Below are 17,706 nucleotides of genomic sequence, written 5' to 3'. Positions count from 1 at the left end.
TTCGGTTCCGCCGGTTAGCATATACTTTGTTTAAGACGTATTTATCTACAACCCAATTCTCGCTGTTTCGCGTTTTAATCTGGTATACTGTTCTGCCATCGCCGCAGTTGCTCTGCCGACAATGTCCATATCATTAGCAAAGCAAACGAATTGACTGGATTTGTTGAAAATCGTACCCCGAGTGTTGATGTCCGCTCGATTCATTACACCCTGTAGCGCAATGTTGAATAGCAGGCAGGAGAGACGATCGCCCTGTCGAAGCCCCCTGCGGGATTCAAATGGATTCGACAATCCAACCGAAATCCGCACACAGCACTGCGCTCCATCCCCGTTGCCTTTATCAGTCTAAAGCCCGTATTACACTCTTTGACCAAGCTTAAAATATTTGTCACTTTTTGACAGATAAAAATTTGGTCGAAGATAATTGTTTGTAACTCTTCAATTTTAACATGGAGCAAACACGGACAAACAACAACCATGATGTCAAATAAATTTGACCGTTATGTCAGAGGGTCACATATTTGACCATTAGACAATAAGTGTACTACAGGCATAATCAGCTTCCCCGAAAAGCCTATTTCGTCCATCACCTTCCATAGCTCTTTTCAATTGATAGTGTCATACGCGAGTTTGAAGTCGATGAATAGGTGATGCGTTCTGTATTTACGGCATTTCTGGAGGATTTGCCGTATAGTGAAGATTTGATCCGTCGTAGACCATCCTTCCATGTTGCCTTTCTTAAAGATGGGACAGATAACCCCATCCTTCCACTCCTCCGGTAGCTGTTCTGTATCCCAAATTCTTGCAATCAGCCGGTGCAAACAAACGGCCAGCCTTTCCGGGCCCATCTTTATAAGATCCGCTCCGAGGCCATCCTTGTCAGCCGATTTATTGTTTTTTAGCTGCTTGATGGCATCCTCAATTTCCCACCGGCGGGATCGTTTTTTCCGCCGCTATGGTCTCCTGCCTGGGCGCCGTTTAGGCGTTCGTTGAAGTGCTGCTTCCACCTTTAAGTAACCTCACGATCGTCCATCAGAATACTAGCATCTTTACCCCGGTACATTTCGGCTCGCGGCACAAAGCCTCTGCGGGATGCGTTGAGCTTCTCATAAAACTTTCGCGTTTCCTGAGAATCGCCTGTTCCAGCTCTGCAAACTCCTTCTCCTCCAGGCGACGCTTTTTCTCCCGGAAGATTTGGGTCCGCTGCATCTTCTTTTGTCTATGTCTTTCCACGTTCTAACAAATGGCACTGCGCATCTTAGCCGCCCGGCAGTGCAGCTTCGAGCGAATACGCGTAGTTTCGGCAACGTTACTCTGCTTCAGTCACGCGAGATCTAACCGAGGCGGGCTCGGTACCGAATGTTGTTAACAACGGAGAGTTTTGGGCGCATATTAACCAACACCAGGTAGTGGTCCGAGTCGACGTTAGCACTCCTATAGTTTCTAACGTCGTTGATGTCTGAGAAGTGCGGACAGTCAATCAGAACGTGGTCGATCTGTGTTTCTGTCTGATTTGGTGACCTCCTGGTGTACTTGTGTAGGAGGTTGTGCTGGAAGCAGGTATTACGCATCGTGTGTCATATAAATAAATAAAGTTAGAGTAAGTGAAAACATACAGCCATTCTGTCGACCGCATTGTTGTGAGACCGATTTTAATAAGTCTGGGAATTCATTACTTATCCCTGTCCTTCTACTGTCCTTTTTTGTTTCAGCAGCAAACTTTCCCTAACTCGACATTCATAAATATTAGAATGCCGCTCTTTTTTTTTTTTCTTCATCTATAGTTTATTTGACACGGCACAAATACAATTCAATGTTTAACGGCGCCAATTATATCTGGTAGCTTACTTTCTAAAGTATCTTAATAACTAAAAGCAAATTTTTTATCCTCGCTGCCGACTACGAGCTGAAACTAAATCTAACTTAAAGCTAGAATATTTTGCATTAAAAGCACAGGTTTGCTGTTTGATGATTTTCATTGCCATAGGTGAGCAGCATATTAATTTGTTCCGCTGCTGGGCCAAGATATTACGGACTGGCATATTGGGTTGTTTCCATCGGGCCTTGAGAGTATCGTGCGGGTCTGATTGCTGTTTCCGGATCCGGGGTCTTAACGTGTTCTTGTCGTTTGGTTGGATGTAGGCGGAAGGGGATAGGACTAAACTGGGGCGTGGATGGATTTCAGGAAAACGTATATAAGGGACATGTAGGATAGGTCACGGCTCGCCAAGACATCACGAACAGGAACAGCCGGCTGCCTACCTTCGGCCTGCAGGGAAGCTATTAATCTAGACCTGGCGTCACGGTGTACAGGGCATGACCAAACAACGTGCTCTATGTCGTGATAACCTTCACCACAGGCACAGATACCACTTTCCCCGAGCCCAACACGACGGAGATGCGCGTCAAATCTATAGTGATTGGACATAAGCCGGGACATCACGCAAATGAAATCCCGACCTACATCCAACCCCTTGAACCACGGGTTCGTCGACACCTTGGGGATTATGGAATGTAACCACCTTCCCAGTTCCCCCTTGGTCCAAGAATTTTGCCAACTGATGATCGTATTCTGACGTACAAATGCGAAAAATTCATTAAAGGCAATTGGTCTTTCATAAATATCACCGTTTGTTGCGCCCACCTTAGCCAAAGAGTCCGCTCTCTCATTACCCGGTATCGAGCAGTGAGAAGGGACCCACGCTAAGGTAATCTGAGTAGATTTTTCGGATAAAGCACTCATTTTCCCCAGGAAATACGTAGAGTGCTTAACATCTTTCATCGATCGGAGAGCCTCAATGGAACTGAGACTGTCCGTAAAGATGAAATAATGGTCCGTGGGCATTTTTTCGATAATCCCTAGGGTGTACTGAATTGCAGCTAATTCTGCGACGTAAACAGAAGCAGGATTATCGAGCTTATGGGAGACGGTTAAATTGTTATTGAAGATACCGAAGCCAGTGGACCCATCAAGAAGTGATCCGTCAGTGTAGTACATATTGTCGCAGTTGATGTTTCGATATTTATTGGAAAAAATTTTAGGGATCTGCTGCACGCGTAAATGATCCGGGATTCCACGAGTTTCTTCTATCATGGATGTATCGAAAAACACAGTAGAATCAGAAGCAATTGATAAGTCGACACGATTTGGAATATTCGAAGAAGGGTTAATATTTTGGGACATGTGATTGAAATACAATGGCATAAAACGGGTTTGAGAATTAAGTTCGATTAACCTTTCAAAATTTTCAATCACGGGACGGTTCAAGACCTCACATTTGATTAGAATACGAGAAGACAGGCTCCAGAAGCGGCTTTTCAATGGTAGTACTCCAGCTAAGATCTCCAAACTCATCGTATGGGTCGATTGCATGCAACCCAAGGCGATACGCAAACAACGATATTGTATTCGCTCCAGTTTGATCAAATGTGTGTTTGCTGCGGAGCGGAAGCAGAAACACCCGTACTCAATAACAGACACTATCGTTGTTTGGTAAAGCCTTATAAGGTCTCCTGGGTGGGCTCCCCACCATTGTCCGGTTATTGTACGAAGAAAATTCACTCTTTGTTGACATGTTTTCATCAGATACCTCACGTGACAACCCCAGGTGCCTTTAGAGTCGAACCAAACACCAAGATATTTGTGTACCAAAACCTGAGAAATCGTTTTACCCATTAATTGTGTTTGAAGCTGAGCAGGTTCATGCTTCCTAGAAAAAAATACTATCTCAGTCTTCTCCGGAGAGAATTCGATACCTAGCTGTAAAGCCCAAGCAGACAAATTGTCCAAGGTATCTTGCAATGGTCCTTGCAAATCGGCAGCCTTGGCTCCTGTAACAGAGATTACACTGTCGTCTGCAAGTTGTCTTATCGTGCATGAATTTGCCAGACATTCGTCGATGTCATTTACATAAAAGTTGTAAAGAAGGGGGCTTAAACATGAGCCCTGGGGAAGACCAATGTAGCTAATGCGAAAAGTTGCCAAATCGCCGTGCGTAAAATGCATGTGCTTTTCGGACAACAAATTGTGCAAAAAATTGTTCAAAATTGGAGAAAATCCTTGTCGGTGAAGTTTGCCCGAAAGAATGTCAATAGAAACGGAATCAAAAGCCCCCTTAATGTCCAAGAACGCAGACGCCATTTGTTCTTTGCGAGCATACGCCAGCTGAATATCTGTTGAAAGCAACGCAAGACAATCATTCGTCCCTTTGGCGCGGCGGAAGCCAAATTGAGTATCTGATAGTAGACCATTTGATTCGACCCAATGGTCTAAACGACGAAGTATCATTTTTTTTCATCAATTTCCGGATACAGGATATCATTGCAATCGGCCTATAAGAGTTGTGATCAGAAGCTGGTTTCCCTGGTTTTTGGATGGCGATCACCTTCACTTGCCTCCAATCCTGCGGTACAATGTTTTGCTCCAGGAACTTATTGAACAAGTTCAACAAGCGCCTCTTGGCATTGCCGGGTAGATTCTTCAACAAGTTGAATTTGATTCTATCTAACCCAGGCGCGTTATTGTTGCAGGACAGGAGGGCAACTAAAAATTCTGCCATCGTAAAAGGTGATTCTATCGCGTCGTGGCCCGGAGACGCATCGCGAACAATGTTTTGCTCAGGAACAGAGTCCGGACATACTTTCCTGGCAAAATCAAATATCCACCGACTTGAAGACTCCTCGCTTTCGTTGACCGTTACGCGATTCCGCATTCTTCGGGCTGTGTTCCAAAGAGTGCTCATCGATGTCTCCCTCGACGTCTCGTTCACGAACCGACGCCAATATCCGCGTTTCTTTGCTTTAGCCATGCTTTCAAGCTTGGTGTTAAGCTCCGAATACCGTAAATAGTCGTCGGGTATACCTCCCTTCTGGAAGGCAAATAACGCGTCGGATCTTTGCGTGTAGACATCGGAGCACTCTTGGTCCCACCACGGAGTGGGAGGCCGTTCTTTGATCGTTACGCCGGGATATTTCTTCGTTTGGGCTTGCAACGCGGCGTCGAGAATCAAGCCCGCGAGGAGGTTGTATTCTTCAAGTGGTGGATGATGTTGAATCGAATCGACCGCTTTTGAAATCATTTCCTCGTATAACTTCCAATCGACATTCCGTGTGAGGTCATACGGAATGTCAATTGGTCGCATGCGAGTTGACCCGTTTGTAATTGAAATAAGAATAGGCAGATGGTCGCTACCGTGAGGATCGAGGATTACCTTCCATGTGCAATCCAACCGTAGCGACGTCGAACATAAGGATAGATCCAAAGCGCTTGGGCGCGCTGGAGGTTTCGGGATACGTGTCATTTCACCGTTGTTCAAAATAGTCATGTCGAAGTCATCGCAAAGGTTATAGATTAAAGAGGAGCGGTTATCATTGTTAGGGGAACCCCAAGCCACGCCATGAGAGTTGAAGTCTCCCAAAATCAAACGTGGCGAGGGAAGAAGTTCTATTAAATCAAAGAGCAGCCGTTGCCCAGCCTGTGCTCTGGGAGGAATATATATTGAGGCAATACAAAGCTCTTTACCTTGTATTGTCATTTGACATGCGACAACTTCGATGCCTGGAATCGAGGGGAGGTTAATACGATAGAAAGAATAGCACTTTTTAATCCCTAAAAGTACTCCTCCATATGGGGTGTCTCGATCAAGGCGAATAATATTAAAATCATGGAAGTTGAGATCAATATTTGAAGTAAGCCAAGTTTCACAAAGGGAAAATGCATCGCATTTGTTTTTATTTATCAAAACTTTAAACGAATCAATTTTTGGTAAAATACTTCTAGAATTCCACTGTAAGACAGAGATAGAATCCTTCATATACGCAGTTGAATTAGGCATCGAAGGCTACAATCGCTGCAAGGAGGGGCCATTGGGCAGTCAACTGCTTCAAAAATGATCTAACTGTTGGGAGGAATGCTGTAAGAAAAATTTTAATTGGATCGGGTACATTGAAACTTTCAAAAATCCAGTCCACAATGTCAGAAAATTTCACTAATCCAGAGTTTGTTTCATCAACTGGATGTGCAAAGGGAACAACTGGGGTTTTAGATGTTCCTGGCAGTGCTGGGAACTCCTTCTGGGACTTTAAATATGCAAGCCCAGGAGGAGTTTGCTTCGGTTTTTCCGCAGCACTGTTTGGTTTGTTCGTACTTTTCATTACACTCTGGGAAATCTTAGGTCCTTTACGGGGAAGTTTAGGAGAAGAAACATTTTTCCTCTTCCTAGACTCCCCAGGATTGGCATAAGATGTTCCCGCTGATGAATCGTCAGAATCGGTTTCTTCAGAGGACAACAGATCAAAGGGGTTCGATGTTATGGTAGAAGTGGTCACGGTCTTCTTCAGCATCTCAGCATAAGAACGCTTTGAACGCTCCTTAAGTGACCGCTTGATTTTATCTCTGCGCTGCATGTACACCGGGCATGTGGAGAGGTTTTCCCCACAGTGAATACAAGGCATTAACACTGCAAGAATCTTCCGCATGAGTCTCCCCACACTTGCTACATCGTGCCTTATTGCAGCAGTAGGCGGCTGTGTGGCCTAACTGCTTGCAATTGGTGCAATTCATAACACGGGGTACATACAATCGCACAGGCAGACGAACCCGGTCGATCGAGACGTGGCTAGGGAGTGCAGATCCGGCAAACGTAACGCGAAACGAGTCCGACGGAGTGTAAACTTTTTTACCGCCGACGAGAGACATGGACCGCAATTGCTTACAATCCAAAATCTTCGCCTGTGTTTCGGTATTTTTGAAGCAACCGGTTGCGCTTTTTAGGATACACTCGACAGACAGACTCGAATCGGTTATGACACCGTCGATCTCCACGTCTCGTGCGGGTATGTAAACGCGATATTCGCGTGTGAAGAGCTCAGAGCAATCGATAGCATTGGCCTGTGTCAGATCACTGACCACGACACGGAGCTTGTTATGTCGGACCTTGGAAATTTCGGTCACGGCCTTGTACCCCTTCGTCAGGTCTTTAGAAATTTGCAGTATGTTTAATCGCTTTGAATTCACTCCTGCCTTTGGACGTAAATAAACTGTATAGCTACCCTGTTGAGATCCGTCCGGGTAAAGCCTGGGGCGAGGGGGGACTGGAGAATGAGCAGGGGAGGGGGTAACAGAAGGGTCAGGGTCAGGGGGGCTCGGGGATGGTGGCACGGGAGGCGAGGGATCTATATCCATCGCGCTAAATGTAGCGCACTAGCGCCGACAAGAACACGTACCTATTTACTTCTTCCTTCCAGCAGTGGTTGTCCGATCGTTCGAAACTGCACCCAAAGCAGCCAGCAGCACCAGTACAGCAGCACCAATACAGCCACCAGCAGTGAGCCGGGTGTGAGATCACTCAGCACAGCGACACGACTCGACTGTCAAATGATGGCCTTGAATTAGAAAGATCTATTCACTGTGCACAGATCAAAACTGCAGCTGGTATTTTGCACCAATACAGCCAAAGTTGCGAGCCGGGTACAGAACGTAGCGACACAACTCACAATCTAGTTGGCCTTTAGCGCGAATAATACACTCTTTTGTTTGGCTATTCGTACACACGGACCGGATTGTAATAGAACGACCACTTTGCACGTCCGTTTCTGTCGAGTGTTCGACGCGGAATGGGAATGCCGCTCTTGTTATTGAGATTAAGGATTTCCGTCGAAACGAGAATCTATTAAATCTGACCAGCGTAAATTTCTATAAATCATCACAATCAAAGTCATCTTTCTTGACAAGTGGAAAGTTCATGTTCACTTATTTTGGAGCATGATGCTTCAACTAAAAAATGTAGTTCGCATACATCGCGTAAAAAACTGACCAGAGGCAATTAGTAGCAATACAAATGGTTATGGCCCAGAGACAAATATTGATGACTACATTTTTATTTATAAAAAAATAAAGCATACATACAAATATACGCGTTTTTAAATGAAAAATTCCCTAATGATAAAATTGCAATAATCTTCGCATGTGTAACTATAGTGCAGATTTTAAATATAACAGCGCATTGAGAAAAAAAAGTTTACTGCATGCTTAAAAATTAATTTCATGCTTGCATCTGCGTTAATAAATAATATTTATATTACTTAGTACTAACTTTCACTATTTTTAGCCATTTAACAATGGCTGAAATTTGTTTTCACCATAGAGAAAACAAGGTTGTTCGAATACCCGGGGTGCGGGGTTTCAAATACTGAAATTGACCATCGTATTTTATCGAGAAACTTTGAAAAAGCTATTTATTTTTTAATCATCCTTGCCAAACCCTTTTTACACCCTCATTAGCATCTTGTTTACGCTCTACATTTTTCGAATGCTACTAACAGCCCCTGTTTACTGGATACGTTTCGACTGGTTCAAATGCAGCACAAAATATTATTCGTTTGACAAAAAACCGGGCTATTGGCGTCAAAATGAAGTCAATAACATATTTTAAGGCAGTATAAGTTACGATGGTTGGAAAATTATATAATTGTATAAAATGATAACTGAGAAACTATTGCATCACAAAAAGCTACTGAATTATATTTGAGACTGAAATTCTGCGTGCGTGAGATGATATCAATCACCGTTGAATTTTATTCCGCAGCTTCAGGGATGTTAGAATAAAATACTATTCATTACTTTTTCGTCAGGAATACAAAAAAGTTTGCGAAAACATATGTTTTTTTAAACACCGAACAGTATCTGGAATCAACTTATACTAAATAGATAAACCGCTATTCATGCTATGCGTAGGGATTTTTTTCGCGGTCATCAAACCGGTTTTGACATGTTTTGCTGTAATCATGTGTTTAAAAGTATCTTTTACAGTTCGTTTGCAGACGGTTTCCAATCGTGATGGCACGAAGGGGTGTTTTATCCAGCTCTCTAGTATTACTAATTTCAATCCTTTGTTTTGATTTGTTGGTGGACGTTGCGCTTGGCAATAGATGTGGACAAAGAAAGATTAAGCTGCAGCAGCTAGTGACCCATGGTTATACTACATTTCCGGGTGAGTTCCCGTGGCATGCAGCTCTGTTCATGGTGGCCGGCTTCAAGAAATCCTACATTTGTGGTGGTTCACTAGTCAACGAGTTTAGCATCGTGACGGCTGCACACTGCGTAACCGATCCGGCCACTGGATTGGTTACTTCTCCAGCTACCCTTTTTGTGCAACTGGGAACATTTAAGTTAAATCTTCACTCGGATACGGTGCAGGAGCATACCGTTCAACAGGTGATTGTCCATAGTGATTTTCAGCTGGTCACAAGTAAATATGACATTGCGGTGCTGAAATTAGGCACACAGGTAAAATACACCGATTATGTGCAGCCAATCTGTGTATTTCCTCAACCGGTAGTAAACTTTAACGATGGAGCCGGGCGAGGTGTCAGCGTTGGATGGGGTTATACGGAGTTCGATACACTATCGGATGCTTTGAGAGGAGCAACATTGCCATTGGTCAGCTACACAACGTGTTTGGAGAGTAATCCGGATTTGTTCGATCGAACTATTTACGATGGGATGTTCTGTGCTGGGTTCAAAAATGGTAAGTGTGATTAACAAGCTATTAAGAAGTGCGTGCAGAAAATAACCAAATAGCTAGATTTCGTGAAAAGTTACAGATTATTACAGATTTTATACAGAAGTTTTAGGGCGATAACACAAAGGAAATATATTCTGAGGATTTGTATTGATTACGAAAAAAAATGGCAACCCTGATTCAAAGCTTTATGGATGAATAATTCTTTCAGGAATATTCAATAATTATGCTACTAAAATTATTATCAATTCGTACAATCCTTGAATGGACCTCTGTTAAATCGTTTTCTTTATAACAATCTGATATTGCCAATGGCTGCCAATTATACGGAAAAGTTGCCTATTTTCTTGGTGCTTCCGAAAAGGTACGCTCCACCATATCGCGGTCCAATTAAGTCAGCGTATACGAAACTTTTGGACTTACCCGTAGCAACCGTTGTGTGAGAAGCTCTATTGCTATCCAGTACAACTATACCACACAGAAAATAGTTCAGAGGACTTAGGTCACGACTGCTAAGTGGCCAAACTACCTACTTCCAAAACTCTGGAACATTTTCCTTAAGCCATCGCTGTGTTTAATTAGCGTTGTCTTAGAGGTGTATGCTCATCTATTCCTAGGCCTTCTGAATTGATAATATCGTTGATCTAGACACGTTTCAATATGTATATTTTTATTGACACTAATTTTGGTGCGAAGAAACTCCATGCTTTACTATTTATTTATTTTCGACAGTTCCGGTCTCAAGAGCGTTTGGTATAGGACACACTTTGTGCGAAAACTAAGTCTATACGACCGCAGATACTCGTGCAGCCCATTATAGGCATAGCTTCCGTAGATAATGTCTGGATCTTCAGATCTTACGGCTGGTATCGTTGTCCGAGGTTATCAGTGAGCCAAGGTAGAAGAAGTTGTCGACTACCTCGAGCTCATTGCCGTCGATTGTCATATTACTGCTTTGCCGAACCCTGTCCTGCTCTGTGTCGTCGGCCAGCATGTAATTCGTTTTGAACGTATTAATCTTCAGCCCAACCTTCTCTGCCTCGTATTTTAGTTTGGTGTATTGCTCTGCTATCGCCTCAAATGTTCTATCGATAATATCTACGCCATCAGCGAAGCAGATAAATTGGCTGCATTAGTTGAAAATTGTGTCCCGCTTGCTTCTCGCCGCTCGTTGCATGATATTTTCTAGCACAATGTTGATCAACAGTCAAGAGAGCCCGTCACCTTGTTGATATCCCCTGGAGGATTCGAAAAAGCCGAATAATCCACCGGAAATCCCCACATAGCATTGGTTGCCATCCGTCGCAGCTTCGATCAGTCATATCGGTTTCCTGGGTAAGCCGTACTCATCCATGATTTCCCATAGCTTCTTTTGGTTATTTTATCATATGTGGCCTTGTAATCGATCAATAGATGGTGCGAATTCATGGCACTTTTGGAGGATCTGCCTCAAAATGCTGATCTACGAAGCCGGTTTGATAACTTCTCACGTATCCATTTATTAATGACGACAGACATTGGAAGATGACTTGGAAAAGCATTTTGTAGGCGGCATTCAGGATGGTGATCGAACGTCTCACAGTCCAATTTTATCACTATTTTTTTGTAGACAGCACTGATAACCTCATCTTCCCACTCCTCTGGCAGCTGTTCGGATGTCCAAATCTTGGCAATCATTCGATAAAGGCACTTGGTCAACTTGTCCGGGCCCATCTTGATAAACTCCGATCCGACACCATTTTTAAAGGCTGATTTGTTGTTCTTCAGCCGCTTAATGGAATCCTAAACTTTGACTACCGTTGGGAGAGGTTTCTGTTCCTTGCTGCATCGACGATATAATTTCCATCTCCATTTTGATCCTCTTGCTGTACACCATTCAAACGCTTGCCAACATGCCGTTTCCACTTTTCGGTCGCCTCACGATCGTCAACAAGACTTACTTACTTGCTGCTAAACCTAGAGCCGTGGGGGCACTTGTCGTACCAAAAATTTTCCTCCAGTCTTCTCGGTCCTGAAATACTAGTTGCCTATTTCCTAGGCGTCTAGACACTTGTAGGTCAGAACCATTTTTATTGACTGTCGTCCGGCAACACAATATTAGTTTGTGCCAACGTAAGCACCCCGATAACACGCGAATGTTGGTTTCTCTCGAGCCTTTTTCTTTTATATACTTCGTTTTCGACGCATTGATTTCTAGTCCAACTCTCCTAGCTTCCACTTTTAGTCTGGCGTAGGTTGCCTCCTTTGTCCCAAAATTTCTCGTAAAAACGCCGAACTCGTCTGCGAAGCCTAAGAGTTGACTACCTTTGCTTTTTTACAAAACGCATTATAAATCCTAGGTTCCTCCTGGTCTTGTCGATGGTGTAAGTCATTAGTTGTTTGAATGTTAGTTAAGAGTCGAGCAGTATTCCCAAGACCGGCGTAGAGGTGTATACCTATCAAAGGTTGCAATCAAAAGTCACTAGGCTAAGCTTCTTTGAGAACGTTATAATCTCGCATTTATCGACGTTCAATTGCATGTGGTTTTCCACACACCATTTCGCGGAAATCGATAACTGCTCCTGGAGCGCAGCGGCATCTGATGGGATCACTTCTGAGAACAGTTTCAGATCGTCAGTGAATAACAGTCGAGGGACTTGCAGCCAGAAGCTGATATCGTTCAGGTAGATCAGAAAAATCGTTGTTGAATAAAGATAGTATTTCACGGTACATGTCGATAAATGGCATAGTTTAGAATATGAGGAAATGTTAGGGCGGCGTCTGTGTCCAGGACCGTATTCCAGTCGATTTCAGACAACAATACGTTAATGTTATCGAGATCAGCCCGGGCGAAATTGTAGCAGACGGATGTCGGTACCGTAGTCTCTTCATGAGAAATTTTATGTGTGAGAGCCACTAGCAAGGCCGGGTGATGCAGGACGTGTTTGATAATCGAAGAAGGAGCCAGTGTCACTTCAGGGACTTGGCAGTGCACAGTAGCTAAACAAAGATTCAGAATGCGCTCATTTTCGTTAGTGATTCTGTTGCATTGTTGAAGAATAGCGGTACTGTAGGAATCTAGCAATTCGTTAGTGGTTGGTGACGGGCTGGACAAGCCAGAATCGACATACATGAAACCGTTACTCCGGTTTTACCAATGTCAATGCCTTTCCAATTATATCTAATTATATTAAATTCCGAGTACAATCAGGATGGGCATAGATGGCCAGGATTCAGTCAGAACAATAATGGCATATGGAATGTCGGCGCATGCTAGTAGGTAGTCGGAGACGCTAGCGCTCATACAACCAACTCTTTGACAGTAAATATTCGTGCCCATGGTCTGGATAGTTCATTCGTCATCGGATTGGTCGACGGAATAAAATCGGGCAGCGAATCAGTGGAAGGTCGGGATTAACGTTTGCACACTTGCCTGATATGGGATTCTGGTTGCTCATTGAATCGCATCGACACGCAGGGCCGGGACGGCTGCTGGCTACTGGCTGGAATTGCTCGACTGCTGCGGGGAGGTAGGGAGCATCCATGGTGCCAACATCGATGCGTCCGGATGTCACGTTGAATGTGGGTGAGTCAGTTCGAGAAAGACGTCGTCTTGTACTTGTGTGCTGCCATGGTGGCGGGAGTCAGTACGTTGATCGTCTAGCAGCTATGAGTCAGTAGTAGGTGGCCTGGAATCGCGTAACGCATGAAAATAAAAGATTGCTAACAAGTTAATATTTTTTTTATTCTCGTTTATTTTCCGTCGTTCTAGTTCCGTTACTATTGTTGTGTCAATCACCGACGCCCGGGAAGGCTACTCCACCCAGGACCCTAACTCACGGCCCGTTGATTGACAAAACGGCGCAAACTGCTTTACTTCCTTATGCGATGGAAGGTGTGATCACTGAGATTTTTTGCCTCAGAAAATCTCCCGGTGTCAGCTAGGATTGAATCTAGACCAGTTGGGTTGGTTGTGAGTGAATCACGCCACCCCACAACTTTGGACACCTCTGTTGGCGTTGGGATTCGAACCCAGGCCACCAGCGTTGTTGGCGGAGATGTTGCCAACTACGCTAGGTCCTCCGCCAACAAATTAATACTTGCCGCCAGCGTTGCCAGTAAATTTTCAATAAAATCTGGCAAAGCGAAAATAAAAAGTCTGGCACTCATTGGCGGATAAAATTCCCGACAAAATTGAAAGTGAAGATCTTTTTTTTTTGCTCTCGCCAGGTGGCCGTCTCGCAATGATGACCTTTTTTGCGAGAGACGACGTGGATGAAATCTGGCAAAAATCTCTCTCATTTTCAAATATCTGGCAGATTCTGAGGTTTATTTGTCTGTCTGGTGCGCAAACAAAAATCTGGCTAAATCCAGATTTATTTTAGCCAGTATGCCAGGCAACGTTGCTTGCCGCAGACAGTGATCTGAATGTTCCTTTCTCTTAACACACATGCAGAACTGGGACGACTGGTGAACGCTAGCGAAAAATGCTCGACTGTGGAGCCGGGGTCGGAAACTTTCAAGATGCTGATGACGTTGCGTCTCGCAGCTTCCATTTTGCGAGCCGTAAAGGCCTCGTCCATAGCTCTACGATTAACATCGATGCTATTAATATCGTCCACAAAGCCTAGAAGCATGTGAGACTTCGTGATGATCGTATAGCACCTTCCAAGACTATGCTGAACAGCAAGTTCGTGAGCCCGTCCCCTTGCTTCACACTATCCAAAATCACAAAAGCGTCCGCACCTGTTTCTTGACGCAGGATGTGAAACCGTCAAGGGTCGCTCGACTCATCTAAATCAGTTTTGTTGGGAAACCATGCTCAAGCATACGTTGCTATAAATCATTGCGTTTCATTGCATCGTACGTCGCCTTGAAGTCTATAAACAGGTGATGCGTTTGCAAGTTGTGTTCTCAAAATTTGCCAAAGATCTGTCTCAAGGTGAACATCTGATCCGTTGTAGATCGTCCCGGTCGGAAACCGCACTGATATTTACCAAAAAAGGCTTCGTTGGGCTTTAGAAGGATGCGGTTAAGAATTTTATATGGGAGTTTGAAGAGCATTATGTCTCGATAGTTGCCACAGTCGAGTCTGTGTCCCTTCATATAGATTGGGTATGTGCGTCCTTCCAACTAGCTCGAAGGTAGTATTTCCCCAGATTACACCCTAAAGATAATCTGGTGAATTGCACTATCTAGCCGGTCGCTTCCGACCCAGTTTATAGAGAGATTCAAAAAATATTTACGCTTAGCGCTTCGAAAATATCATCCAGGGACACGAGGATAGAGTTTAATGCACCCCTTGTTTTCAAATCAGTCATAGTATATATGATAGGTTTCTTAAAACCCCTTTAGTTTATTCTCGGTGCATTGATTTACAACCAAAGTTATATTTCAAAGTATTATCGCATATTCACACATTCACAATATCTATAATTTTTTGGCAGGAACAAACGTATGCAACGGAGACAGCGGAGGAGGAATGTATTACAACCATAACTCCGTATGGTATTTGATTGGAATCGTATCGTTCACTGCAGCCCGGGAAGTCGATAGCAATCTCTGCAGCACCAAGGAGTACACGGGTTTCACGAAGGTGTCTGCCTTCGAGGATTTCATAGTAGAACACTGTGGTCTACAAAGCTCTGCAACAAATTTTGCAACGACAACAAAGAAACCGTCCAACGGTGCTAAGAAAAAACACTACGTGGCATCAAATTTTGCCCCCGAATCAAAGGTCAATTGGTTTCAGGCTGGTGACTATTGTCGGTCTCTTGGACACCATCTTGCGGAGATAAAATCAGAGCAAGATAATGCAAAAGTAAAAGAAATAACCTCACATGCAGGTAGCTTTGTTTTATTTATTTATTAGATCAATTTTTTTTAATTCCATTGATTTTGATTTCTTTACAGATATGGAAATCGATGCTCACGGAGTATCTCGCTTGAAACACTTTTGGATTGGAGCGAACGATTTGGGAGTGAACGGCGTCTTCAGGTGGCAATTTAGTGGAAAACCTCTCACTTATACTCATTGGCGTTCCAACGAACCGGACAATAAAAATAATAACGAGCATTGTGTACTTGTTTTGGGGAATCGACAGGCATTTTGGGCGGATGCAAACTGTAGGGCTAAAAAGCAAGTGTTATGCGAGATTTGGAAATAAAACAAGCAGTACGATTTATTTCCAATGTAACAGTATTTTATTACACTCTGGCCGGCAACACAGAAGAGAGTTGAAAATATATACATTTATTTACTTTATTCTCTTAATGGTAAAAATACTTTGTATGTAACATTTTCGTACATGTCATAACAAAAGTTATCTGACCAATGCTCTCTTTTGTTTTTGTTTTTTTTTTCATTTATGTTATAATACTCACTCTTGGTATGCGTGAAAAATCTTTACTTGAGCTTAGAACTTGTGCTTCATAAATAATTCTAATTTAAACATTGTTCTTCGCTGATCGTAATCATAAGCTAATCCCGATTAGCGTCACTGGCTAAAAACGAGTACTTATATTCTACAGTTTTGAACAGACTTGTTTCTTTAATATTGGTTCTTGGTTTTGAACACTTTAAGGTAACGATAGAATGAATGAACACACTGAGTGTGAATGTGTTGTTTGTAGGTCAAGAATCTCACAGATTGCGTAAATTACATATGTCTTGAATGGAGGTGTTTTGTGAAAAAACGATCCAGTGGCACTACCCTAAACCTCACAGATGAAGTACGTTTCGAAGCTGCACGGAGTGTCATTCCATTTTAGCCCCTTTCCATCCCGGTTCCACAGTTCCAAGCAGTGTTCCTCCTCACCGTTCTCATATCGGAAATTGTTCGGTTCACCCGCATTCCAGTTGGTGAAGGACAGCGGTCGCCCATTCGATATCCAGAAAAAGCTGCCTTCTTCTGCCAGATCGGTGCCGGACGTCCAGAAGTGCTCTGCGGCCAAACCTAAAACAAAATAGGTACATCAGTTTTGGTTGAATGGATTGTTTCCTCCTGCTCCGGTTCAAGTTAAACTTCAAAGCCAAGTTAGAGTTAATTTAAAAGTTTCAGTTCAACTCTAGGTAGTAGGTCGTAAGCTCACAAGTTCAAACGCATAATTGATTTAAAGTTTATATTATTTTAAAAATGATTGAGTTCGAATATTTTGATGTATAAAAGTCGAATGTGAGTTTTGGTTTAACCTTTCATTCGGTCTCGAAGCAAGATACCAATTTAAATAGCCATCCGTTGCATATTTGATTGATAGTTTTTACTAAGTTTATCGAATTTCGGGAAGTCTAGTTTCGAACGGAGAGTTTCGATTTTCACCGTTGAAACATGAAGAAAAAATCATTTGTGTTTCAAAATATAGGTTAAATTAACTTTTGAAAGTATTCGTAAAAATGTTAAACGTTAACGTTATTGATGCATTCAGGACATGCTGCAATGCTCCAATGAAAATCATCATGCTGTTTTAAATTACCATAATCCTTCACGTATTTTTCCAGGCGATCGTTTTCCTCTTGTGACTGTATGCTAGCCAGTTGCATTCCATGGTACCGGCAGTACTGCAGGGCTTTGAACCAGTTAGCCTAAGTGGAATGGACAAAGAAAAATTGCGATCAATTCGGTACAGCTTCGGTTACACCAAAAATATAATATATTTCCTTTCACTTGTCTCTGGAAGGGCAGGTAAATGTTCCGCAAAGTGGCAAGACCAGTTTTTTCCCGCTTACCTTAAAGAAAATACTGAGGTAATATCGCTTTTCACCCAACTTTAGTAGCGGCATCGTCCATCTCGTGGGGACGCTGGAATCTTCGACGCAATTAGGACAATCTGTAAGCAGAACAAAATTTGTGTCAAAACTAGAGATGAAACAAAATAATTAACACTAGAATGGGAGAACAACACGATAATCATTCAACAGTAACAATACGTAGACTTGAACATACATGCAGGGGATAAGTTGCATCATTTACTGGTCGATTGTATTCAAATTTATCACTATGCTACAGAGCGTCGATTTGGCACTGGATAGGCAAAGGGCATCAATCAACGGTTCAATTGAAAACTGTCGATTGAATAATTGAGTTATTGACAAACAATCACAAATAATCGTCGTCATTATGCTCGTTTCTTAGAATTAATTATGGCTGAACCATAATTTAACTCACTTAAATTCATTCCTTCATGGAGCATTACGATTATCGTGCCA

General features: G+C 43.0%; 2 protein-coding genes across 2 annotated transcripts in view; one reads left to right on the top strand and one right to left on the bottom strand.

The window, feature by feature from the left end:
- The first annotated feature begins 8,826 nt into the window (after positions 1-8,826).
- On the top strand, positions 8,827-15,692 carry LOC129722798 (prostasin-like). The gene is made up of 3 exons (XM_055676555.1): positions 8,827-9,527; positions 14,948-15,346; positions 15,414-15,692. The coding sequence occupies exons 1-3, from the start codon at positions 8,837-8,839 to the stop codon at positions 15,665-15,667; spliced, it is 1,344 nt and encodes a 447-aa protein (XP_055532530.1). The 5' UTR covers positions 8,827-8,836; the 3' UTR covers positions 15,668-15,692.
- A 152-nt stretch (positions 15,693-15,844) lies between these two features.
- LOC129722796 (uncharacterized) overlaps positions 15,845-17,706 on the bottom strand; it is a 155,954-nt gene continuing 154,092 nt past the window's right edge. The window contains exons 4-6 of the mRNA XM_055676554.1: positions 17,227-17,327; positions 16,974-17,082; positions 15,845-16,456 (exon numbers count right to left, since the gene is read on the bottom strand). Coding sequence (XP_055532529.1) covers positions 16,215-16,456; positions 16,974-17,082; positions 17,227-17,327 — 452 coding nt within the window. The 3' untranslated portion in view covers positions 15,845-16,214. The remainder of the gene's footprint in view (positions 16,457-16,973; positions 17,083-17,226; positions 17,328-17,706) is intronic.

The sequence above is a fragment of the Wyeomyia smithii genome, chromosome 2 (genome assembly GCF_029784165.1).
Source record: "Wyeomyia smithii strain HCP4-BCI-WySm-NY-G18 chromosome 2, ASM2978416v1, whole genome shotgun sequence".
Classification (NCBI taxonomy): domain Eukaryota; kingdom Metazoa; phylum Arthropoda; class Insecta; order Diptera; family Culicidae; genus Wyeomyia; species Wyeomyia smithii.
This window is presented reverse-complemented; position numbering and strand designations above follow the sequence as displayed.

Excerpts from the sequence above, each read along its gene's own strand:
- LOC129722798 (XM_055676555.1), top strand. The coding sequence starts at position 8,837 with ATGGCACGAAGGGGTGTTTTATCCAGCTCTCTAGTATTACTAATTTCA. Across the intron at positions 9,528-14,947 it reads CTGTGCTGGGTTCAAAAATG|GAACAAACGTATGCAACGGA; the intron begins GTAAGTGTGATT and ends ATTTTTTGGCAG. Across the intron at positions 15,347-15,413 it reads AGAAATAACCTCACATGCAG|ATATGGAAATCGATGCTCAC; the intron begins GTAGCTTTGTTT and ends ATTTCTTTACAG.